The sequence below is a fragment of the Theropithecus gelada genome, chromosome 17 (genome assembly GCF_003255815.1).
Source record: "Theropithecus gelada isolate Dixy chromosome 17, Tgel_1.0, whole genome shotgun sequence".
Classification (NCBI taxonomy): Eukaryota; Metazoa; Chordata; class Mammalia; order Primates; family Cercopithecidae; genus Theropithecus; species Theropithecus gelada.
In genome coordinates this window covers 81,946,608-81,973,915 of record NC_037685.1, presented here as the reverse complement: position 1 = coordinate 81,973,915, position 27,308 = coordinate 81,946,608, and the positions used below count along the sequence as shown (strand labels likewise).

At 41.0% G+C, this 27,308-nt stretch overlaps 1 protein-coding gene across 1 annotated transcript; it reads left to right on the top strand.

Moving 5' to 3' along the window:
• On the top strand, positions 1 to 27,308 carry LOC112610985 (guanylate cyclase soluble subunit beta-2-like). Its single transcript, XM_025364670.1, is given in 15 exon segments — positions 1 to 102; positions 4,337 to 4,436; positions 5,659 to 5,846; positions 7,265 to 7,376; positions 8,635 to 8,738; positions 9,778 to 9,813; positions 9,815 to 9,995; positions 13,361 to 13,438; positions 13,441 to 13,464; positions 13,467 to 13,682; positions 16,974 to 17,122; positions 17,704 to 17,850; positions 23,906 to 24,060; positions 26,982 to 27,133; positions 27,214 to 27,308. Coding segments are annotated over 15 exon segments (1,839 nt in total).

Genomic DNA, 27,308 nt, shown 5'->3' with positions numbered 1-27,308 from the left:
ATGTCTGGCTGTGACAGGATGCTACGGACACCGGGAGGAAATCTCATGGAGTTTATTGAAAACCTGGATGCCCGCCACAGTTACCTGGCAATCTCTTATCAGGTAAGGCCACTTGAGTCTGGTCTTGGCTGCCCAAGAGGAAGCAAATACTGTGGCAGTCCTGGGCCAGCTCCTGCCTCCCCCTACGGAGGTGCAGTTGTAGGAGAACCCTCCCACCTGCAGAATCCTTGGTACCTGGTATTGGTGGGCCCGGGAGTTCTTTTTGGAAGAGAATGAAAAAGAAACACCTGCTGGCCACTTTTATAAACTGGCTCACAAAAACCGAAGGGATGGCCTTTTCAGATAGGGTGTGGTGTTGATTTGGAAGTAAATCCTGGAGACTGATTACAATTGGAACAAGGGCTGGAAAACAGTCAGGTTTCAGTGCATTTGCAAAAGCTCTCCTAAGGTTTCCTGGCCAGGATGGAGCTGATAAATTGCATATGCAGCCAGATTCATGTTATTCATGTATCAGAAGGGAAGATTTGAAGATTTGACAGGGCTAAGAGCCAGAATCAGAAACCATCCAACTCTGATTAACCCATGGGTGACCGACTGAGGTGTTAGGAAACTAATTTCCCTACCGGGATATGCCCTCCTGGAGTTCTTTCCTTGGGTTTCTTGTTTGTAGAGATCACTAGAAATTCAAACATCTATTTTCTCTTTTATTTTTTAGACAAGAAAAGGTGAAAGAGCATTTATATATATCATAATAATAGTTTATTACTTTAGAGAAAATAGCTTAATTTTAGGGCCTTTATACTTCACCGAGATCTTCCTTCACCATTTCTATACTGGTGTTCATATCCACCCTTTCGGGGTTGTCATGGGAACAAAATGGGATTGTGGATGTTAAAAAGCCTCAGCAACCCTTACACTCCCCATAGACGATACATGGGAAAAGTATTATTTTCTCCATTTTTCGTATAAGGAATCAGAGGCTTGGAAGCCTTAACTGACTTCAATTACGAGTCATGCATAGTTGGGCATGAATAGCCAGGCCTGTCCTATTGTTATCATGTGAACTACTCAAGGGTAGAGGGCGTGGAAAGAGCCCTGCTTATGGGGTCAGATGGGCCCACGAGGCTGTCCCACTGGCTCTACAACTTAACAGCTGTGCGATTCTGGCAAGTTAGTTGCCGTCTCTGAATCTCAATGTATTTTATTTAATAATATTTATTGGGTGACCAATATTTATTGAGTGAGAGTATGTATCAAGCACTTTTTAAGGTATTGGACACAAACAGAGACAAAAAGAAATAAGTAGGAAAAAAAATAACCTACCTCATAGCAATATGTGGATTACAAGAGATAAGATGTAATCAGTCCAGAAAAATCAGCTTTCCATAAATAAATAATAACTCTATACCTACCCCTTTCTTTTCTCTCTGTTCAATGTGGCCAGTTTAATAATTATGATAATTTGCATGACAACCTCCTTTCAATTTCTTAGCTAAAGCACAACAATCAGGATATAAAGAAATACAGTTAGGCCCTTTTAATATTTTTTATAATGCATATATTTTTTATTCTATGATCTTTTTTCTTTGCTTTTTTATAATTTCAATTTTTTGAAAAAGACTCAGAGGGTACATACGCAGGCTTTTTACATGGGTATATGGCATGATGCTGAGGTTTGGGTATGATTCATCCTGACACCCAGGTAGTGAGCATAGTACCCAATAGTTTTTCAACCCTCGACCCCCATCCCTTCCTCCCTCCTCTAGTAGTCCCCGGTGTCTGTTGTTGCCATCTTTATGTTCATGTATATTCAATGTTTAGCTCTCACTTATAAGTGATGCTACAGAAGCAATAGAATAGAACTTCTCTGGTGGTATTTGAGGACATTTTGCATATAATGAGATAAATAAAATATTTAAATATTATAATATACAAGTTGGAAGAAGATACATGCAATGATACCTAACAGGTATATAGTGCTTTATTCTGGGCAAAGTATTATAGATTGTCTCTTCAGGCAAAAATAACAAATTAAGATAATGTTCACTTTTTTTGTGTCTGTCTAATAATTTGGCAGTGCCTTTGAGGCATACATTTCTGGTTATAACTGAGCCTTTAATCTTCTTATGCTTTAGCTAACCTTTATTGAGTGCTAATTATGAAGCAGGTGTTGGGCTAAGTAATGTGTCAACATTGACTTATCTTCCTGATGCCATTAGAGTTGGCAGTCTTATTTTTCCTATTATGCAGATGAGAAAACTGAGGTCCAGAAAGGTCAAGTAACTGTCCCCAAATCACCCAGGCATGGTGGCTGAGCTGGATCCAAACCCACACATGTCAAATATCACACGGCTTTAGGTGTACAGCCTTATTTCTGGGCTTTCTATTCTGTTCTGCAATGTTACCTAACAGCTATACAGTGCTTTATTCTGGGCAAAGTATTATAGATTGTCTCTTTAGGAAAATTTTTTTTTATTCTGTTATTCTTTGCCCTGATTCTCCACTTTTAAAAAGCCCTATTTGAAGCAAGAAATAAAAGTATAAGAAATGAAAGTATAAAAGTACAAGAAATAACTATATTATTTAGAGACTTAGTGACATTGACCAGAAGAACTAAAAGCACAAACTTTTGGAAGTGTCTCTGGGCAGGGGCTAAGGAGTGAGGGGCATGAAACAGGATCACGTGGACTTTCTTTCAGGCCTCTGTATTCTGTTACTTTATTTTCACTATGTAGGATTTGGATATAATTTTTAAATTAACTGTTAATTTCCTATTTTATTGATGCTTTCTATATGTGCTGCCTCAACTACTCTTTACATTTTGTCAAGATGTAAACACACATACATACAAATAAATATATATACTTTCTCTAGGTACACACTTTTGGAATTATAAAAAAAAATAGTATTTGAGGGCTGGGCATGGTGTCTAATGCCTGTAATCTTAGCACTTTTGGAAGCCGAGGTGGACAAGATCATTTGAGCCTAGGAGTTTGAGACCAGCCTGGGCAATGCAGCAAAGCCCCCATCTCCACAAAAAAAAAAAAAAAAAAAAAAAAAAAAGTAGCTGGGCATGGTGGTGGCCTGCCTGTAATCCCAGCTACTCAGAAGCCTGAGGTGGAAAGATCACTTGAGCCTAGGCAGCAGAGGCTGCAGTGAGCCGTGATCGTGCCACTGCATTCCAGCCTGGGCAACAGAGTGTGATCCTATCTAAAAAAAAAAAAAAAAAAAAAAAAAGAATTTGGGGAAAAAAAAGAACCCCATTTTAACTAACAACCTTTCACCATGGAAGACGACAAAGATCTTGGAAGGAACCCATCTCCTTTACCTATTCCCTCATGGCCAAAAGCTGTGTGTCCAGAGTACTGAACTGTCTACTAACTAGCTAGAGACTCCCCCAGGCAAAGTCTCTATTCTTCTTTCCTGGTATACATCTCATTTACTGTGAAATGATACGTACTTGAATGTCAACATTTCTGGAGAAAGGGGATCTCTTCTGATGTATCCTTGAAGGTTCTACTTTTTTTTTTTTTTTTGAGATCGCTCTGTCTGTCACCCAGGCTGGAGTGCAGTGGCGCCATCTCGGCTCATGGCAACCTCCGCCTCCTGGGTTCAAGCGATTCTCCTGCCTCAGCCTCCCGAGTAGCTGGGACTACAGGCATGTGCCACCATGCCCAGCTAATTTTTTCATATTTTTAGTAGACGGGGTTTCACCGTGTTAGCCAGGATGGTCTCGATCTCCTGACCTCGTGATCTGCCTGCCTCGGCCTCTCCGAGACTGGGATTACAGGCACGAGCCCACCGCGCCCGGCGGAAGGTTCTACTTTCTAAATGTTCAAATTGACATCACAGATGACATTATCCTTTCAGAACAAGAAATGGTTTAATTCTACTTGCAAATTCTCTGATTCCCTGATGTGTTGGAAAGTGAAGATGCCCATGGTCACTTGGTCACAGGCCAAGTGTGGCAGAAACTCACTAAGGCTTCCTGTTACCAGCAGATAGCTGCTTTTGGAATATGGGTAGAAACAGCATGGCACGGTGCAAAGGCTCATTTGGGAATCAAATGTTGTTCTACCATTAACCTAGGTTTACCTTCCCTGAGCCTCAGTTTCTTCCTCTTAACATGGAACTACTACTTGCCATATAGGGTTGTTTAAAGTATAGTAGGTATAGTATAAAATTCCTGACATACAGGAGCAGAAACAGTGGGAATTTTTATGTGATTGGAGAGAGGGTTGGGATATAATGGATAAATACTATTGTTTCACAAAGCCTCAAAAGCGTAATTTACACAATTTGTGTCCACTGGGGAAAATGTGTGTCTTTTAATTAGGAGATGCATGCACCATCGTTTCGTGTGGAGAGAGGAGCAGATGGGAACATGTTTCTCCATTACTACTCAGATAGAAGTGGTCTGTGCCATATTGTACCAGGTATGGAAATGGCTTAGCTGACTGCAGAGCTATGGAGCTTCTGAAGTGAGGAAAGTTTCCCCACAGATTCTCCAGGATGGCTAATAGCTGGCTACGGGTAAGAAGTTAAAACTCTCTTAGAATGTGTGACTTCATATCATCTTGACCACTGCTCCCAAAGTCCTTGAGCTTTTAAAATGTTCCCAAAATTCCACAAAAATGAATAATTTGTATTTTTCTTTCAACATTTTAAATTATACAGGTTTTTACATAGCTGTGATAATTCTGCATATATTATTTTGTATCAACTCTTTATTTGCATTTAGCATTGTAGAAAAAGCATGTTTCCACATAATCTTTAAAACCACATATTAAATGGCTGAATGATATTCCATATTGTAATTATCTGAACTAATCTCCTATTATTAAATTTTCCATTGATACTAATCTTTTGCTTTTGTAAACAATGCTATCATGAACATCTTCATGCATGCTTTCCATATATATATATATATGTGTGTATATATATATATATATGTATATGTTTTTTTTTTTTTTTTTGAGATGGAGTCTCGCTCTGTCCCCCTAGGCTGGAGTGTAGTGAAGTGATCTCGGTTCACTGCAAGCTCCACCTCCTGGGTTCACGCCATTCTCCTGCCTCAGCCTCCCGTGTAGCTGGGACTACAGGCGCCCGCCACCGTGCCTGGCTGATTTTTTGTATTTTTAGTAGAGATGGGGTTTCGCTGTATTAGCCAGGATGGTCTCGATCCCCTGACCTCATGATCCACCCGCCTCGGCCTCCCAAAGTGCTGGGATTACAAGCATGAGCCACCGTGCCCGGCACTTTCCCTGTATTTTGTATATAACCCTGGGATAGTGCCCAGAGGAACACTTTTAAAAACTTGATCCTTAAATCTTTTACAACTGAATTTTGCTTACATTATCTCTAGGTTTATTTGTTTGTTTAATGAGTTAAATGCCTACCTGAAATAACAAACAAATGAATAGATGCCAAACTAGAAATTAAAGTGGCATGGATATATTTGGTATCCAAACATGTATAACTTCAGTCTCTGCATATTTTTATTTAATTGGTTGTTGCTGATGTCTGATTTAAAGCAGGGCCTGGGCTTGGTGAACTTCAGAATATTCATCAGAAGTTTTACAATTTGATTATTTTATGATTTTTGCTGATAAAATTGCCTTCGGCCATCCCTCAACAATAGGTGTCCTTCTGCTGCAGGTATCATTGAGGCTGTGGCCAAAGACTTCTTTGACATTGAGGTAACCATGGACATTCTTGACATGAATGAAGAAGTGGAGAGGACAGGGAAGAAGGAGCGTGTTGTGTTTCTGAAGGCTTACAGGAAGACGAGAAAGGCAAAGTCAAAAAGGCTACAAGACAGTCAGGGCATCGAGAGAGACCAAGAGGTACTGGGTTTGCTATGCCTTTAGAAAGAACAGTTGCACTTAAGTAGAGCTATCAGTCTTGGAAAAATCTATGCAAACAACAGAATCAACTGGACCTTTGAATTTTTTGTTTTTGTTTTTTACATTTTCCTTTAAGTTCTGGGTTACATGTTTTGAACGTGCAGGTTTATTACATAGGTATGTATGTGTCACGATGGTTTGCTGCACCTATCAACCCGTCATCTAGGTTTTAAGCCCCACATGCATTAGGTATTTGTCCTAATGCTCTCCCTCTCCTTGTCCCCCATCCTCTGACAGACCTCAATGTGTGATTCTCCTCTCCCTGTGTCCATGTGTTCTCATTGTTCAACACCCACTTATGAGTGTCTATAGCTATACCACCCTGAACATGACTGATCTTGGAAGCTAAGCAAGGTTGGTCCTGGTTAGTGCTTGGATGGGAGACTGACTGGACCTTCTAATAGTGGAATTAAGGCAGAGCTTCTCAATTTTGACACAACTGACATTTTGAACCAGATAATTCTTTGGTGTTGATAGTGTGTCTTTTACATTATAGTGTCCTTAGCAGCATCCCTGGTCTTTTCCTACTAGTAGAACCTCATCCCTTCATTTGTGGCACAAAAAAAAAAAAAAAGAAAGAAAGAAAGAAAGAAAAAGAAATGTCTGCTGGCATTGCCAAGTGTCCGCATAGTGGGGGTAATGGATAAAATCATTCCCAGTTGAGGATTGCTGGGTTAAGGTTAAGTGGATATATACTGGGAAGCATTCTGGAATGTACCTGAGCCTGGAAAATTGTTCACCTATAAGAATAACCATATGAAGGATTTGAAATTTGAACTTGATGGCTTTTTTTTCAATCCTCCTCAAATAAATTGATCTTTCCAGTCTTCAGAGCCCACTTCTGCAGCTGGAACCATTCATAGGTCCTGAGTCAACTCAAGACCCTGTACTTGGCCACCTCAGTTGCACCTGGTAGGGTGACCATTACCTGCTTAGGTTACCACATGCATTAGGTGAACAGCTCTCCATGACCATAGCTTGTGAAAATACTCAGATTAGGATTAGTCTGTGATTCCTTAGAGTATTTTCAAAGTCCACCTCAGAGTCTGTTCACTGCAGAATCTTCAACCACAGGAAGAAATGTTCGTGCATGATTTTCTTGCCAGATAGCATCTTAGTTCTGTCTTGAGATTTTCTAAAAAGTTATGGCTTTCTTTGATAGAGAAACAGTATGAGGACTAATTTGATTTAAAAATATCGGAAACGCTAAAATCTTGGTAGAATTGATCTTGTAAGCCCTCATGCTGTTCCTCTGGCCATGGCACAGTTCCTTAGTTAAAGGTGGACCCCATCACAGCAAATGGGGTTTGTGCTTCTCCAGTCATGTGACCAGGTGCCTATCTCCCTGCCATCTGCAGGCCCTCCAGGCAGCTTTCCTCAGAATAAAGAAGAAATATTTGAATGTTTCTGCTTGTCCTGTGAAAAAATCCCACTGGGATGTTGTGAGAAGCATAGTCATGTTTGGAAAAGGTAAGTGAGTGGTTCTCCCAAGCTCAGCTCTGAGATCAGAAAGACTGCCTGATTCTCAGGAGTAGCTGCCAGTGTACACTGACGGGGCCAAGCCCTCTGTGATTATCATGGCACTAGTTTCCGCAACACTTGGATTTGGCGGCCATGGTTTTTAACTTTAAAATGCCAGACTCTTATTGTCCTTCCATTGCCTCTCATTATTTGTGCTGGGTCACATGGAGACATCGTCTCTCCTGTCCTAAGAAAAAGTTTTTGGAGACACAATTGGAATCACTCCCAACAGGTGATGGGTGGAGAGAAGGAAGATGAGCACTGATGTGCCATCAGGAACAATGAATTTTCCAGAGCTCCTCCTCTGCAGTCAGGCCTTCTCCATTTGGACACATTTCTGGACTGGAGATCTATGGATAACAACCTTAGTCACCCAGCAAGGCCACTAGATCAAGAGCCAAGAAAGCAAGTTTCTGGCTCTGTGCCTAAGGAGCTGTGTGACCCTGGACAAGAGTCTCCATCTTCTCATTTGCAAAATGCAGGCATTAGGCTTGCTAAGGTAGCCCTGTGGGCACTGAGCCGGTCTAACGATTAGCACCTAACGCCTGAGTCTGAATAAGGGCTCTGATCCACTGGGAGAAGGGAGTTAGGGTGCTCTGTGTCACGGCTCAATGGGCCAGGTGACACGCATCTGGGAGAAGGTCTGCAGGGCTCAAAGGGCTGCATTTTGCGTCCTTCAAGCCATGGCAAGTGAGTCAAACATGCAATTGACATCCTTTGTCTAGGAGATTTTCATATCAAAAAGGCTCCATTTCGAATCTCTACCCCCTGCCAAATAGGACTGTTGGTTAAATTTTCACGTGCCACCCAAAACTGTCAGTCTAAAAAGCTCCATGGCAAATGTCCCTGATGCAGGGCCCGGAGCACACGCTCTGCTCTGCTGGCTCATTGTCTGGCTGTCACCATTTCAATGCCGACTCTGTGTTCATGGCGAGACGTACTCAATTGGCCCAGAAACTCTTCAGCGGCAGGCAGAAACTTGGCAGGGGGCAGAAGGGCTTCTCAACCTGGTAGCAAGTTTTCTGTTTGTTTTAATTTGGAAGAAGAATTGCCATGGCCATCTGGAGATGCTGAGGGAGCCCATGCAAAAGAAGTAGGATTGCACTTTGCTTGTGAAACACTTAAGATACTATCCCTATCCTGAGCTCTGCTCTGTGCAAGGGTGGCGGCAGGAGCTGCTTCTCATCAGCACTTTCTCTACGTCCAGGGCATCTCATGAATGCCTTTGAGCCCATTTATCCTGAGAGACTCTGGATTGAAGAGAAGACATTCTGCAACACTTTTCCTTTCCACATTGTATTTGATGAATCAGTAAGAGACTCTTCCCTAAATAGTTTGGGACTGGGGCTAAGCCAGGGAAGTGAGCATGATTTATAGTCCTTCATGAACAGTGGAGATTTTCAAGTCCCTGAGAAATCCCCAGGACTTGGGAGACTAGGCTCTACCCTGGCAGGACTATTGATTTCCTTTTCGTATTGTGGTATCCTCCAGAATCCAGAACGCAGGAGCTTCTTGATAGGGTAGAAAGGGAGGTTTGAACTAGTAAAAGCATGGGAAAGTTTACCATTAGAAAAAAGGGGAAAAGGAAGTGACACTAAAATTCACTACATAAACAGACAGCAGAACACAATCAGTAGCAATGACAGGGTGGAATTCTACCCGTGAATTCTTCCCATCCTTGTGGCCACCAGGTATGTCTCCATCCCACCCAGCTTCACATTCTGCATCTTGAACATGGGGAAAGGGTCATGCTAACTCAAGCCACTGCTCTGTGAGAGTTGTGAGCATAACTATTTAAGTTTGATTGTTAATCCATTTCCATGGATAAAATATATGTCAACTGAATTGATTAGGAACTCATTAAAAGGACACCTATTTTACTTCCTCCTTCTGTGTGTTCACTGGTGATAGCAGTGAAAGGCATCTCCCCACCTCTCTGATGAATTTCTTCATCCAGACCTGGGTAATAGATCCAATGCTATAGAATTTGCTAGTTTCTTCATTAGCAAATGATAGAGAGAGAGAGAGAGAGAGAGAGAGAGAGAGAGAGAGAGAGAGTTGTCTCAGAGCTAGGGAGGAACTATTAGCCCCATAGAGAGCTGTAACCTCATTTCTCTTTAGTCAGAAATAAGCCTCTGAGCACTGTCATACTATTCTTTTCTCTTTCAGACATTAGCATAGATTTGATTGTTTCAAAAAAAATTATTACTTCCATGATGTTGATTCCATTACTGACCCCCTTTCCCGACAGTGAGCCACAGAACATGGCTAGAACGTTATTTCCAAGGGGAAGTTTATGGGGAGGGGGGTCGCCTTCTATTCCTGTCTTATATCTGTCTTCTGTGGATAGCTACAGGTAAAGCAAGCTGGAGTGATCATTCAGAAGTTACGTGCCAGGACTCCAAACCCAGAAGATTCAACTGGATGAGTATTTCTCCATCATTCATCCTCAAGTTACCTTCAACATTTTCAGCATCTGCAAATTTATCAACAGTCAATTTGTCCTGAAGACACAAAAAGAAATGATGCCTGTAGCATGGTAAAGTCAGACCACACTCAAATTTCGAGGTAATCACTCACTCCTTTCCTGTTGCTCCCTGCCTGTTTGAGAGATTGATCAGAAAGGGAAGACGCAAAGTTTTCCAATTTCCTAAAAAGTGGGATAGGGGCTACGTTGAGAACACATTTTCTTTTTTCTGACCTTTCCACTTGACTTGATTTGTAAAGAATGTATTTTATTTCCTCAACCGTCTCTGGTTTAGACGTAAACTATATATGTAATATAGTTACATACATAATTATAAAATTATATACATTATGTAATTACAAAATTCTGATGTTACCAAAATTTTCAGAATGCATGAGGTATTACTGGTATTAAATTAATGTCTGTATTTTATGTAGTAACATGATCATCTAATTCACTGTTAGTAGGGCACACATTTTGTTTTTAATTGAGCAAAATTTACATAACAAAATTTACCATTTTAATAATTTTTAAATGTACAATTCATTGATATTAAGCACATTCACATGTCGTACTACCTTCACTACCATCTATCTCCAGAACTTTTTTCATATTGTGCAAAACTGAAACTCTACCTATTAAGCAATAACTCATTTGTCCTTCCTCAATTCCCTGGCAACCAGCATTCTACCTTCTGTTCCTATGAATTTGACAAGTCTAGATACCTTATATAAGTGGAATAATACAGTACCTGTCCTTTTGTGACTGGCCTATTTCAATTAGCATAATGTCTTTAAAGTTCATCCATAATGTAGCATGTGTCCGAACTTCCTGCCTTTTTAAGGCTGAATAATATTCCATTGTATGAATATACAACATTTTCTGTATCCATTCACCCATCAATGGACACTTGGGTTTCTTCCACAACTTTGCTATTGTGAATAATACTACTACTATAAGGGTGGGTGTGTGAATGTCTCTTTGAGTCCCTGCCATCATTTATTTGGAATATATATCCAAAAGTGGCATTGCTGGATTTTGTGGTAATTCTATTTTTAATTTATTAAAATTAGGAACTTCCATACTGATTTTCATAGTGGCTGCTCTATGTTACATTCCCATCAAAATGGATGAGTGTTCCAGTTTCTCCACATCCTCACGAACACTTATTGTCTGCTTTTAAAAAAATAGTAGCCATCTTAATGGGTGTGAAGTTGTGCTTTTGATTGTGTTCTCATTGTGCTTTTGATTTGTGTTTCTCTAATAATTATTGATATTGAGAATCTTTAATGGCCATTTCTACCTATTCTTTAGAAAAATGTCTATTCAAGTCTTCTGTCCATTTTTAATTGGGTTGTTTGCTTTTGTGGTTGAGTTGTAGGAATTTCTTATACATTCTGAATATTAACCTCTTATCAGATATATAATCTGCAAATGTATTCTGTGTGTTACCTTTTCACTGTTGGTTGTGTCCTTTGATGCACAAAAGATTTTAATTTTGATGAAATCCAATTTATCTATTTTCTCTTTTGTTGCCAGTGATTTTGGTGTCATATCCAAGAAATTGTTGCCAAATCTGATGTTATGAAACTTTTCTTCTATGTTTTCTTTTAAGAGTTTTATAGTTTTAGCTCTTACATTTAGGTCTTTGATTCATTTTGAGCAAATTTTTGTATATGCCATGAAAGGGCACACATTTTGAGCTATCTTTCTATTAGAGGGATGATTAGGTATTCCAGGGATAAGCACAGGCAGAGCTGGGGGGATGTCTGACAGGAGAATGACATGTTCTGGGAGCCTGAGTGAGATGTAGAGTGGAGTGATGGGAGAGGAGGCTGGCAAGATGAGGATTTGAACTCTATCCTGCAGCTGGAAACATGTTGAAGTGTCTGCCATTATCAGATTTGATTTTAGAATGATCACTCTGGAGGTGTGTGAAGGATGGGTCAGAGTGTAGAGAAAATGGATCCTGGGAGGCCAGACAGAGGCTGCTTCTGGAGTGCAGGAAAGAAGCTCTAAGGTGCTGAACTGTGGCAGTGGCACTGGGGTGGCATTTGGAGGATAAACTCACAAGATAATTAAGGCAGGACTTGGTGACCTGATGTGGGGGGTGGAAGAGAATCATTGGGATAATTATTAGCTTCCTTGCTTGGGTAACTGGGTGATGAAGGTGCAATTAACTGAAAAAAAGACATGATATAATGTCTTGAGGCAGGGATTTTTGTCAGTTTGAGTTACTGCTGTATCCTCAATGCTTAAAATGGTATGCCTAGCTCATCGTAGGGACTAACTACATATGTAATGAAAGAACTAATAGAAAGAGAAGATTTGTGGAGGGGATTGAAGATGAGTTCAGTTCAGATATCCATGAACAAGACACCTGATAGGGAGAACAGAAGAAAAATAAAAACACTGTTCATGGAGTTATTAATTGTCACAATCATCCTAGAGGGTATTTTGGCAATATGTATCAAAAGCCTTAAAAATGAGCATATTCTTTGTCTAAGTAACCCGTGTCTAAGAATACATCTTTTAACAAACTAACTAGCCATGATTATACACAAAGACTGCCTCAAGCTTATTCATCACAATGTTGTTTATACAATGATAAGCTAGATATAACATAATCAATACTAACTTATTATTTAATAGTATGAGCAAGGTAACCAGCAAAAATTAAGATGCATATCTACATTTAATACTATGAAAGAATATGTTATATATTTTAAGTGAAAAATTCAGATTATGAAAAGAAGATGCCATGTACATCTTTTTTGTAAAACAAAGATGTACTACAAAATATTAACAGTAATTATCCATGTGGTGTGATTGTGGGTGATTTTTACTATTTTCTTTCACTTTTTTTTGTTTTCTGCAATGAATGTGTACTGCTTTTACAATAACAACAAACATATCTATTTTTAAAGAAATACACATATTGAGTTCAGGAAGCAAGATTTCTCTGGAAATTCAGATTCAGTCAGCATGGTGTAGGATGCAGCTGTGTGATGCTAAACGAGAATACCAAGACAGAACCCTCAGGAACACTAGCGTTTAAGGAATGAGATTAAAATAATGTAAATAAAATTCAAAGAATTAGGGGACATCTCAGAGAGAAAGCAGTGCAGAGAAGTCCTAGGAAGTGAGATTTCAGGAAGGAGGGTCTGGTTAACATCATCAAACAGCAGAAGGGCTGAGTAAAGAAAAATCCAAGAAACTTGTGTTGGTATCAGTAGCATGGAGGCCCTTGACAGATGGGAGCCACTTCAATGGAGGCAATGGACAGAGCTGCTGGGGAAAGAGGGGAGATGAATAAGGTCTCATGGACTTTGGGTAAAAGAGAAGGAGCGTGACTGTGCAGTGACTAGAAGCACACAGTGTGGGAGATGATTGGTTGTCCAGCGAGCTCGTCTCAGCCCCTACTGGTGACATACAATATTGTTGCATTTCTCTCCATGATGGCAAGGCCAGATGATCTGGATGGAGTCCATGCAGTGCATGGTGTACCTGTGCTCTCTGAAGCTCCGCAGCCTGTACGAGCTGGAAGACTCAATATGCATCTTTCTGACATCGACCCGATGACACCACCAGGGATCTCATCCTCCTGAACCAGCAGCGGCTGGCTAAGATAGAGTTGTGCAACCAGCTGGAAATGAAGAAGAAGGAAGAGCTACGGGTCCTCTCCAAGCACGTGGCCACTGAAAAGAACAAAACAGAGACCTTGCTTTATGCCATGCTGCCCAAACATGTGGCCAACCAGTTGAGGGAGGGCAAAAAGGTGTCTGCAGGTAAGGCACCCTCTCCTGCACGGGGACCTCTGAGCAGAAGGTGGTATGTCTTAGTGGTCAGGGCCACAGGTTTTGAAGCCAGACAGAGTGGTTTTGAATTCTGGTTCTGTCACTTGTAAGTGACATGATCTTGGGATAATTATTCCACCTGTATATTCTCAGCTTTGTTCTCTCTACATTGATAATAATAAAAATAATACAGGAGTAAAACATGAATTCTATAAAAATGGTTGTCAACTACACACACATTAGGTTCTCTAAGAATGCAAGGATGTACCCTGAGACTGGCCTCATTACTCAGTGACAATGAGTAGGGTTCTTAACTGTAACTAAAAATAATACACTCGCACACCGGTTAAATCACAGCGTTCCTCTGAGGATCATTCTGGGACAGTATACTATTTATGGAGGCAGGGATGCCGTGTTTACCCTGAACTCACTTTCCATTTGTCACGGGACTGTGTTCATTCACCAGACACGCCTGGTGAACTTACTCTGTGCTAGGGTGCTGTTCCAGATCTGGGGACACAGAGGAGTTTACAGACTTGTGAGTTTGATAGATATATGCAGAATAAATTAATGGATGTAGAAATGACCAATGGAAAAGAAATTAATCTGCATTAAGGAGAAATTATTGTGCCAGGATCCGTGTTAGACATTTTACATGTGCTGTTTCATTAAATTTTCTCAACATTTCTATGAGGGAGGTATTGTCCATACCATATTGCTGAGCAAATTGACATTCAGCACAGCTGATAAGTGAAAGAGCTGGAAAGCAACTGTGTTAAGGCCATCTAACTTCAAAATCCATACTCTTTCCATCACATAAGGTGCTATGGTAACACAGGGACAAGAAAATTAATAATAAAGAGATGTCAGGAGAGAAAGAGATAGGGGGCGGGTTGGGGTTGTGGAGACACCTCTTAAAAGTATGTGACAGTTGAGTTGGGCCTTGAGGCTGAATTTCAGCAAGCAAAGAGGAAAAAGGCATTTCTGGAGAATGGGCTAGTGAGAGCAAAGGTAAGGCAATGTGCAAATAAATACCATGGGGCACGTTCCCAGAGCATGGGGTATGTGGAAAAGTGGGGTCTGGTGAGGCTGAGTGGGTAGGGTGAGGTTCAGGTATGCAGTGATTAATCTGGACTATTAAGGAAAAGGAAATGCTTTTATTTTGTAGGCAGTGAGAATTCATTGAAGTTTCTTCTCTTATTATGGAAGTGACATGATGAGTTTTATGAATCTGATTTGGGCTGCAGTGTAGTGAATGCGTGAGGTGGGGCTGAAAGCCCGTAAGGGCGCAGCTGATTGATGGTAGAGGCCTGAACTAGGGCAGCCTGAGGAAGAATCAGCAGGATTTCCCCACTGACCAGATGGGGACGGTAAGACAGAGGGGGCAGGCATGGGTCTGAGGCTTCTTGCATGGAAAAATGGGATGATTTATCCTAAGACAGGGCCAGAAAGAAGAGCAGGGTTGGGGGAGAGTGATAAGGTCCATTTTAGAACCACTGAGCTGGAGATGTCTGTGGGATACTCCACATAGGATGATCAGAGGTAGGAATCTTAGTGAGAGCTCAAGGGAACATTGTGACATGGAGCTATACATCTGGGAGTTATTGCAATGTGGGCGGGGTTAATCATAGACTCTGTGAATGGTGGATAAGATCACCTAGAGGACAGGAAGTGAGAAGAGAGTGGAGTATTACTGTTCAGGGAACATCTAGTACTTAAGAAGGTTGAGAAGCCAAGGAAAGATATAAAACAAGGAGATCAGAAAGCTAGGAGGAATATGAAGAGAGGATGATAGGCCAGAAGCCAAGGAGAAGAGAAAGTTTCACGAAGGGGGAATTACAATTAGAGGCTTAACTTAACAAAGAAGGCACCCAGCTGCGTTCAAGGAGTCATTGATTCACTCACTTAATATTTATTGAGCATCTACTATGTGCCAGGCCCTGCTTTACGTGCTTGGGATACAGCAGAGATCTAAACTGACAGTCTCCCATCTCATGGAGCTTTGTATTCTAATGCAGAGGTAGACAAAGACCAAATAAACCATTCCATACAAAATATCGGGCCGGGCGCAGTGGTTCACACCTGTAATCCCAGCACTTTGGGAGGCTGGGCTGATGGATTGCCTCAGCTGAGGAGTTTGAGACCAACCTGGGCAACATAGTGAAATCGTGTCTCTACTAAAAATACAAAAAATTAGCCGGGCATGGTAGTGTGTGCCGGTAGGACAGCCCAGCTACTCGGGAGGCTGAGGCAGGAGATTTGCTTGAACCCAAGAGGCAGAGGTTGCAGTGAGCCGAGATCGTGCCACTGCACTCTAGCCTGGGTGACAGAGTGAGACTCTGTCTCATATATATATATCATATGTGTATGGAGTGGGTGGACTGCAATCAAGCTAAGAGGATAGCCAGTCTAGGGGCTATTTTATACAGGGTGGTCAAGAGAATTCTCACTGAGTTGGTTACATTTGAAATGTGAGTAACAGGCCCTGTAGATATTTGAGAAAACTGTCAGGCAGAGGAAACACCTCTTTTTTTAGGTGTAGAAGCCCGAAGGCAGGAGGCACTTGGCATGTTGGAGAAACCCCATGAGGCCAGTGTGGCCAGAGTGGAGGGAGCCGGAAGGACATAGGGTCAGAGAGGTGGCAGGGACAGAGGTGGGGTGTCTCCTCTGTAGGCCATGGTCAGGCCTGGGTTGCACTCTCAGTGTGATGGAATCATGAAAGATTGGAGATTGAAGAATGGGAGATCTGACTTAAACAGGGCATCTGGTTTCTATGTGGAAGTTAGCATGAATGGGGGCCAAGGTGGAATCAGGGGTATGACTTACAAACAAGTGTTAAGGACAAGGTAGCTTCCCTGCCATACAAAGACGGGGAGCTACCACTTCACAGTGACCAGTCTCTGTCGGCCCTGTCCCCATGTCTCCTGTAGCTCAGGCTCTGCTTGGTCCACTTACTAGGGACCCTTTCTGTCCTCCCACAGCACTGGTTGCATCTTACTAGAAGCATTTGTTCACTTTTCTGTCTCCTTCATTCGACTGCGGGCTCCTTGGGGGCGAGGGCCTGGTCTGCTTGCCCCCTGTGATATGATTCTCCTAGTGTGACTAGCTTGCAGCGAGCACTCAGTAAACGTTTGCTGAGTGATGCTGAATGGGGAATGGTGTCTGGCTCCTTTTCCCACAAGCCACAGGCAGGTTTGATTCTCAAAGGGCCTCTGAATCCAGAATTCATGAACTTCTTAGTCTATCTCCTTGGTTCTCACTGATACCTTGTTTCTGTTGTAGGAGAATTTAAAAGCTGCACGATTCTTTTCAGCGATGTGGTGACATTTACTGACATCTGTGCTGCCTGTGAACCTATACACATAGTGAACATGCTGAACTCCATGTACTCCAAGTTTGACAGATTAACCAGTGTGCACGCCGTCTATAAAGTAAGCGTCTGTGCAGTGTGGGGTGTTACACAGTGTGCTCACGCAGGGCAAGTGCTTGATTCTAAGTCTTCCTTTGCCTCTGTCTTCACTGGTCTGGGGTTTGGTGTGGATGAGTATGGGGTCAGAATAAGAGCTGAAAGGGAATGGGAAGTATTTTAGGAATTCTAGTTTTTAGGAATTCTTTTTACAATACTCAGTGCTAAGATGGCACTCTGGTGCCCTTGAAGGGCAAACACTGTTGCCCTAGAGCATCGTTCTCCTACTCCTAAATTCAGCAGAAAGTCGAATCCAAACAATGTGTTATCTCATATATAGCATCACATGACTACCCCAGGACCTTCCTCTTCTCTGGAATTTGTTTCCACCCAAAGCAGAAAGGCCTTTTGGCTCTTTTATGGTTGTTTCCTGAGTCCTTTTCCTTCTCACTTCCTCCCTCATGCTCCTCATACCCTTAGCAAAGAATCAATCACCAGCTTTAATATAGTCCCTTTGTCAATATATGCAAAATGAAAAAAAGCATAGTGACATGTTTAGTGCATGAAGGAAACCCTCTGAATACCTATTTTTTTTTTTCCTGACAGGTAGAAACAATAGGAGATGCATATATGGTGGTAGAAGGAGTACCAGTGCCTACTGGAAGCCATGCTCAAAGAGTGGCTAATTTTGCCTTGGGGATGAGAATTTCTGCAAAGGAAGTGATGAATCCTGTTACTGGAGAACCCATCCAGGTAGAGGGTGACTGAGTACTTGGCTTAATGCCAAACATCTCACACACAAAAGTAAACTTCTGCTTATGTGCTTAGGTGATTACTGGGTAAGTTGCTGTCATTAAAATGGGTAATGTATCCTAGTCCTTTTCTTCGCTTGCATATGTTCCTAATAGAGATATTCCGAAGGCTACTATAGTCTCAACTTTTCTCGAATTTCAGAGGAGGCTGTAGTGCTCAAGGTTTTCCTACAATCGACTGTAAGCTTCCTTTGTCAGTAATTTAGGACAGTGCTGAGCAGTTCTTCCTATTTATCTAGCAGGGCTCAATCCATCTTAAAACCCAGCTCATTTATAATTCCTGCTTTTTTGTTCAAGCATTTCAACAAGTGGTTCAGGTTTACTGAGCAGCCAACTTTTCCTGCTTATGAAATTGTGTCTCCAACATGCCATCTGACAGGTTCAGAACTCAGACTGAGGTGTGAAGCTGCCTGCAGTCAGCAGGCCAGGCACCGTGATGCCATAAGATATTCAGAATGGCTTTCCTTCCACCACGTGGCCACTAGCGAGACATCTGCTCGCCTTTCTCACAGAAAAGTATGTTTCCAAGTCTGGAAGTTTGTTCACACTCTAAAAGTTGAACAGTTTTGGAGATGAAAAATGAATGTCCTCCTCCGCTGGCTCAGCAGATCCTAATGCTCCTGGGATGGCTGAGAGTGGCGTCCGTCTGCCTTTGATTTCTAGATCCTTCTCTTGCTAATATCAGAAATTCAAAATAAACGAGTCAATTCAAAATAAAGCCAATTATAAGATGGACTATGATTTTTCCACATTATAACCTTTTTACAGGAGAGTCTGAAAATGTGCTGCACTTACTCTGACCAGTGCAGTGCAGCTCATGGCTACAGCATTAAGCAGTGCAGCTCATGGCTACAGCATTCACTGTAGTCTTCTAAGTAGAAGCTGGCCTTAGATAGTCACAAGAACAAGACAGCTGCCATAATGACTCATTGCAAACACCGTGTGCATCAGTGGAATAAAAATCCAATGTAATAAATAAAAAATCAGGATGGGAGGTAATGAGGGAAGAGATATAAGAACATTAGATAAGAGATAAATGTTTCAGTTAAGGGACCCTTGTATAAGTCACTGGTGAAAAAATAAAAATAAAAATGGAAAGTGTAGTGTGTGTGTGCGTGTGTGCGTACGTGCACGTGTGTGTGTGTGCGTGTGTGCATGCGCATGTGTGCATGCACGTGTGTGCGTGTGTGAGTGTGTGTGTGCACACGTGTGTGTGTGTGTGCATGTGTGTATGAAAGGGGCATAGCACTAGAGATGAAAATAATGCTATACCAATAAGAATGAAATAGACAGTGAATTCTGGGAAACACTCAAGGTGGATTTACCAAGAAAAAAACAGGAAAAGATGTTAGCAATTCCAAGGTAAGAATATGGACATAATTAGGAGCATCATTAAATATCCACCAGAAAGAGCATATCATATGGGTTTATCCGAGGATGTAGGTGAAAGAACTGGAAACACTTTCTCTCTTAACAGAATTGTGCTGCCATTTCTACATTTTAAAAATTATTTTGCACTGAGATATCCTATTATTTTATTCATATAGCTTTAATATACATTTACTGAGATCTGTCCATGTATGAGACAGTATTACTAGGTGCCTTGAAGGGTTCAGAGAATCCTCTTTTTCTAGAGGAAGTTATAATTTTATTTCAAGGAGAAGAAAATCTAGCAAGTAAAAACAACAAGCAATCTGATTAGGATGTAGAAAGCTGCAAGAGACTGTTGCTCCCATGCTAGTAGTTTTTAATTTTTAATTTTTATTTTTATTCCCCACCAGAAAGCAAAGGAATCAAAGTAAACTAAATTCCAGGTAGTAACAAACCCTTTCAAAGAGAAGACCCTCATAATTGCATTCAATCCTGGCAGGGCAGCAGAAGAAGTAATCTTGCAGAGGTGAGGGTAGGGATAAGCCCGTCTAAATTTTAGTTGGTTTTTAATGGTCACAGGGCTGAAACAACAGGTTACAATGCCAGAGAGCAGCAGACACAGAGTCTGGACCCATCTACCAACTCTTCCTCATAGGCCAAGTGTGGCGGGTTAGTCAGCCAAAGACTAGGACAGGAGAGGAGAGCTGAGAGAACTCCCGAGTCCCTGAGGTGTTTGGGGCCTTTCCCAAATGCAAAATGGTGGCCCATTAAAGGCTAATGTTAGAGTAAGATAACCGAGAGAAATCCAACTGAAGTACTCTTCATCTTCACCAAGTACACTACAATGACCTTTTGAAGTCTGAGGGCAAGGAGGAATGGCAGAGAAAATTTTCCCAAAGTGCAGAGAGCCAGGGTGGGACTGAAGAGCAAAGAGACTTCTGAAAATCTCACTGTTGGACTGTACTGCAGAAGGAGATCTCCTACAACTCCAAAAGCTGGTGGATGGGCTGTACAGCACTCAAGGTCCTCAGAGCCTTGCTGGTGCTCAGATTCTAAGTTCTGCTGTACTGAAAGTTCTGATTCAGCCTTCATAATATTTGAAACCTGTGGTGCATGGAATCTACCATTATTTCCAGAAAAGCCCTGACCCAACTCAAATATGGATTAGATTACTCCCCATTCCAGCAGCCTAATTCTGAAGGGATGTAACATTTTCTGGGGGATAAATGTTATCTACTTCAGTCTCTACTGTATTTTCACCCACAATATGGATCATTCAATTAAATAATAAAAAATATGAGATGCAAGAAGAATCAAGAAAATGGTAATATAGTGGATAGCCAATAGAGAAAATAGTCAATAGAAGCAGGTCCAAAAATAGCCTAGATGTTGGAATTATCAGATAGAATTTTTAAAATAAGTCTGATAAATATTTTAAAGAGTCTAGAAGAGGCAAAACAAGTGTGAAGATACGGGAAATACATACATACTATCTATATTTACATCTATATCTATATCTAATAGAAAACTATGATCTCAGAAATCAGAAATAAAGAATTAATTTTATGGGCTTAACAAAGACTAGACACAATAGAGAAAACAATGAGGGAATTTGAAGACAGAGAAATAGAAATCATCCAAACTGAAACTCAAAGAAGAAAACAGAGTGAAAAAGGGGAGCAAGACACTCTATATCTGTAGGACAATGTCAAATGGACTCCTATATACGTAACTGAAATGCTAGAATGAGAACAGAGTGAGAATGGGTAAGAAGAAATATTTCAAGAGATAATAAGAATTTTTCAACATGAAGGATATCAATGCACATATCCAAAGCTCAGCAAACCCAAGCAGAATAAATACAAAGACAACCACTTCTAGTTAAGTATACCAAAAACCCTACCCAGTGCACTAAGGCAAGAAGAATAAATATAAGACATTAAGTTTGGAAATGAATGAAGAAATAAAATTATCATTATTCACAGAACAAATAATGGTTCACCTAGAAAATCTTATACAAACTACAGGAAACTACAAGGTCTAATAAATGAGTTTAGCAAGGTCATAGCATAAATACAGGAAAATTATTTAAATTTTTATATGCTAAGGACAAAAAAATTGAAACATGAAATAAAAAGAAAATAAAATTATTTAAATTTCTAGGAATAAATCTAACAACAGATATACATGACCTCTATGTTTAAAACTACAAGATATTGCTTAGGGAAATTAAAGACGACCTAATTAAATGGAGACATACACCATATTCATTGGAAAACTCAATATATTTAAGCTGTCTGTTTTCCCCAAATTGATGTATCGATTCAGCAGAATACCAAACAAAATCCCTGCAAGCTTCTTAGAAAATAGTCATAGGTTAATTTAAAAATTTATGTGGAAGTGTAAAGAACCTAGACTAACCCGAACAATCTTAGAAAATAACAAAATTGGAGGATGTACACAACTAATTTTAAGACTTATTCTAAAGCAACAGTAAAAAAATAGAGTTAGATTGGGAGAAGAGCAGAAAAAGAGACCACTGGAGCAGCACAGAGTGTCCAGACATAGACTGATGTTTAGTCCATTGATTTTTGACCAAGTCATCAAACAATTGAGTGGGGAAGGCAACCTGTTTTTAAAAAAAGGATTCTGGTACCACTGAATATCATATGGAAAGAAAAAATGTACCTCACTTCTACCTCACCCCATATACAAAAAGATCTTTTGATATGTGTCACAAATCTAAACATAAAATCTAGAATCATAAAGCCTCTTGATGGAAATAAAGAATAGCATCATGACTTTGGCACAAATGATTTTTTTTTTTTTTTTTAGATAGGACACAGAAAGCACTCACCATGAAGGGGGAAAAAAATGATAAATTTCGTTGTTACAGGCTGAATTGTGTCCTACCCAAAATTCTTATTTTGAAACTCTAGTACTCAGTACCTCAGAACAGCTAGGGCCTTTACTGAGTAAAATGAGGCCTTAAGAGTGAGCCCTCATGCAATGTGCCTGATGTCTGTATAAGAAGATGAAATTTGGATATAAAGAGACGCCAAGAATGCATGTGCACAGAGGAAGGACCATGTGAGGACACAGCAAAAAGGTGGACAATCTACAAGCCAAGCAGAGAGGCCTCAGGAGAAACCAACCCTGCTCACAGCTTGATCTTGGCCTTCCATGCTCCAGAATTGTGAGAAATAATTTCCATGGTTTAAGCTACACAATCTATGGTATTTTGCTATGGCAGCCTAAGCAGATGAATACATTCATCAAAATTAAAAAATTCTGCTTATTAAAGAAAATAAACACACAAACCCACAGACTGATAAAAATATTCGTAATACATACATATATGTATACAACTCATACACATTAACAATAAAAGACACACAGCTCAATTTTTATAACAGGCAAAAAATTGGACAGACTTTACCAAAGAAAATATGTGAACAGCCAATGTGTATGTGACAATGTGCTTAACATCATTAGTCACCAATTTAAAGCAAATTAAAACCACAGCGAGATATCATTTCACACCCTGGAGAAGACCAAACGATGGTGAAAATGGGAGCATCTGAAAGTGTTGCGTTGCTGATAGAAATGTAAAACAGTAAAACAACTTTGGAGAATTGCTGGGTAGTTTTTTTGTTTGTTTTGTTAAAAAATAAAATTATGTATCTACCTTGTGACTCAGAAATTCCACTTCTAGGTATTTACTTAAGAGAAAGGAAAACGTGTCTACAAAAATATCTGTACAGAAATGCTTATAGCAGCCTTAATTTTAATAGATTCAAACTGAAAAATAATCTAAATGTTCATGAAAAGGAGACTGGATAATGAATGTGGTGTATTCTTACAATAGAATACTATTCAGTGATAAAAATAATGAACTACTGATATGTAAGACAATATAGATGAATCTCAAAACATTATGTTGAGTAAATGAAACCAGATAAAAAGCAGTTTATACTATATGATTGTACGTATGTGATGTTCTAGAACAGGCAAATCATTCTTTGGTAAAATAAACACAAAAGGCCGGGTGCAGTAGCTCATGCCTATTTTCCCAGCACTTTGGGAAGATTAGGCAGGTGGATCACCTGAGTTCAGGAGTTCAAGACCAACCCGGCCAGCTGGCCAACATGGTGAAACCCCATCTCTAATAAAAATACAAAAATTAGTCGAACGTGGTGGCGGGCGCCTGTAATCTCAGCTACTCTGGAGGCTGAGGCAGGAGAATTGCTTGAACCCGGGAGGCGGAGTTTGCAGTGAGCTGAGATCGCACCACTGCACTCCAGCCTGGGCAACAAGAGTGAAACTCCATCTCAAAAAAAAAAAAAAAAAAAGAGAAAAAAGAAATGAGAATGTAGTCATCTCTGCTGAAGAAGATGGGGAGAGAGCTTAACTAGAAAGTGCACAAGATAATTTTGCGAGGTAATGGAACTAGTTTACATTTTATTTTGGCTGGTGGTTACAGGGATATAAGCACTTGTCAAAACTCAGGGACCTAAACACTTTACTATCTGTTTTTTAAAAATTTTATGTAAATTATATCTCAACTTGCAAATAAAAGCAAGAGTATTAGATGGTCTCTTTTCAGTGATGCTCTCTCTGTACAGATCAGAGTGGGGATCCACATTGGACCAGTCTTAGCAGGTGTTGTAGGAGATAAGATGCCACAGTACTGCTTGTTTGGTGACACTGTGAACACAGCTTCTAGGATGGAAAGTCATGGGCTTCCCAACAAAGTGCACCTCAGCCCCACAGCCTACAGGTAGCCTTCCATTTATTCATGCCTTCCTTTGTCCCTCCCTCTTTCCAGAACTTATAGAGTGCCTAGCAGCCATGGGACGGGGTAGTGGAGGAAACTCGTGCTTTTTCTTCCATGTCTCAATGGCTTTCAGAAGATATTGTGGCAGACAATAAATTTTCTTGTGCTTCTAACTAACTGTAACACAGTTTTTACTCTCAAGGAGCATGTAGTTTAGTTCAGAGAACAGCAAATTATTACCCCACAGACCAAATCTAGTCTGCTGCTCATTTTTGTAAATAAAGTTTTCTTGGAACACAGCCATGCGCTTTCATTTACATATTGTCTATGGCTGATGTCATGCTACAAAGGCAGAGTTGAATCACTGCAACAGAGACCATATGATGTACAAAGTCTAAAATATTTACTCTCTGGTCTTTTATATAAAAAGGGTGCTGACCTTTGGTCTAGCAGAAGAAAAAAGAAAAGTTGCAGTTAATTATTTTTAAAGTGAGAGGAGTACAATGATAAATATGTGCATAAAACTATACAGTTTCTTGAGCACTTACAATAGGCCACATTCTATTCTAAATTCTTTCATATGTTAATTCATTTACAGTTGCAACAGCTCTGTGAAGATACATTATTATTATGTACATGAAAGAAAAGGCACAAAAAGGTTAATCATTTGCCTCAGGACCAGGTAGGCTAGGAAGGAGAATAGCCTACATGCAGCCCACGAAGTCAGGGTTCACAGTCCTCCCTTTAACTGCTGCACTCTTATCCCCAAGGGAGTCACAGAGGGTGCCATGAGAGCCCAGACAAGGGTGCTTGACCCAGTAATAAAAAAGGACTTCGGGAAGGAGATTCCTGAGCTGAATCTTGAAAAAGGAGTTCCAGAGTAAAATTTAGCCAAAATTGGGGTATTGGAAGTAAAAAGCAGGTACAGGCTCACATGTAGAAGAGGTGCAGAGAACTATAAACACCTGAGCTTTTCTGTATTGGAAAATATGAGACAGGAGTGATGAGAGCTGCACATGGCTTGCTGAAGGGCAAGGGCCCTATGCCATAGGTGAGGAAAAGCCCCCAAGGAGTGTGAGGTTGAAGACAGTGACAGGGTCAGGGTCCTATTTGACACTGACCACTCTAGAGACCCTGAAAGGACATATTTGAGGACCAAAAAATGAGATAGATGAGACCTGTTAGGAGTTTGATCTGAATCAGAACATTAGTGGTAGGAATATGGGGGAAAATAAAACCAGCTAAACTAGTTAGAAATGGGGGAGGAGAAGAAGGGAGGAGCCCAGGTCTCCATTCTGGGTGACTAGGGCTTGAATGGTGGCCCCCCCATCTGCAATGGGACAAATGAGAAGTATCCCAGATCACAGGGGCAGACAATGAGTTCAGGTTGGATACATTGGGTTCAAAGGAACTGTGGAACACTCAGCTAGAGGTACCACAAAATGAATGGATGAAGTTTGGAGTTGAGTTGTTCAAGATCCAGACTTGGAGTAAGCAACATATAGGTGGTAATTAAAGTCATGAGAGTTGATGGGATCAACCCAGGGAAGGATGCAGTATGCAAAGAACAGTGGGAAAAGAAAGGAATCCTGTGCAGAACCAACATTTAAGTGGCATAGAAGGAAGACGAGCCCAGGGAAGAGACCGGAGAACAAATAGTCAGAAAGGACCAGGAGAGTTCAGGGTGAGAAGCACTCTTGTGGATGACTGTAGGAAGGAGGAATTGAACAAAAGTGTCAATTGTAGTAATAAGGATGGAAAAATACTCACTAGAGGTTTTGGGGACATTCTCAAAAGTCTTTGTAGTAGAATGGTGGGATAGACATTGGGCTGAAGAATAAAAAGAAGAGAAAATTTTATGGGATTAAAGCAGGTGAGAGGCTGTTTGTTTGCTTCTGTTTAGGATGGAAGAGACATAAGCACACTGAAAAGCAGAAGGAGAAAGGCAAATGGAGTGGGAGCTGAAGATAAGGGTGGGGTGGCCAATGGAGCAAGGCCCAGAGGTGGTGGGAAGGGGGCATGTGTGAGGAGCCCCTGGACAAGAAAGATACCTCATCCTCAGAGATTGGGGGACAGGATGATGTGGTCATGGGGTGAGAAGTCACAGGCTCTCACTTGTAATTAATGTAATTTTCTAGATGAATCAGGGCATAAAGTAGGAGGCACAGCCACCAGCATAAAAGTGAGGGGAGCAGATGCCAAATGGAGGCACATGAGGAGTGTGGTGAAGGTCTGAACTCTCTACCAACCTGTCCAAGGACAAGGGAAGGCTTGATGGACTGCTGAGGTAGGTGGTCATGAATTTGAATCCTCGTTGGTTTGAGTGGTTCTTTGGCTTTTCTCCAACATCACTTGGTGGCCAGTAAATAAATAAACAGGAAAACATTTTGTAATTACTCTGTAGCTCTGTCTCTTTTCATGGTCCCTACCCTATAGTCCTCCTCTTCAGTTCCTCTGCAGACAGAAATTATGGTGGAGAAAGCTTGGGTAGTTAGGATGAGCATAGTAGCAAGCGTGGGGTATATGGTGCACTTGGGGAAGATGGAAGGAAGAGTACTGATACCCAAGAGCCTTACGTGGCAGAACCACGGGCACTGACAGCATGGTGTGTAGAAACGTGAGAGATGCCCAGATGAGGGGTGAGCTGGAGGGAGGAAAATTGATGGCAGGGTTTGGGAGGGTTCTGGTGGGTCCCTGTGCTCTCTTTTGGCCTGTGGCATCCTGTTCAGAATATCTCATCCTCACTTTCCCCACGGCCTCTGTCCCATTTTAGCAGGCTGATGTCTGGGATCCTCCCTCCTCTGCTGTTGTGTGTCCTGTGTCCTGGACTTTTCCTCTTGAGTAGCCCTTTGCATTGTAGCCAACTCTTGAGTTACAGACCCACAATCTTTGATGTCTGATGCATTTTTTTTTTCTCTGTGCAGTGCCTTAAAAAATCAAGGGTTTGAAATCACTGAGAGGGGTGAAATCGAAGTGAAAGGTAAAGGGAAAATGACCACATACTTTTTGATCCAGAACTTGAATGCCACAGAGGACGAGATCATGGGGAGATCTAAAACCCCACTTGATCACAAGGGTAAGCAAAAAAGAGAAGCTTTGCCATTAGTGTTGAGTAGTTTTTCCACTAACCACCTCAGATATGTTTAGTATCTGCAGGGTCAACACAGATGGTGTCCCTGCCCACCACCAAGCTCCGAGACTCAGTTCAACCATCTTGCCCTGAACACTCTTCTCTTGTATCCTGGTTATGA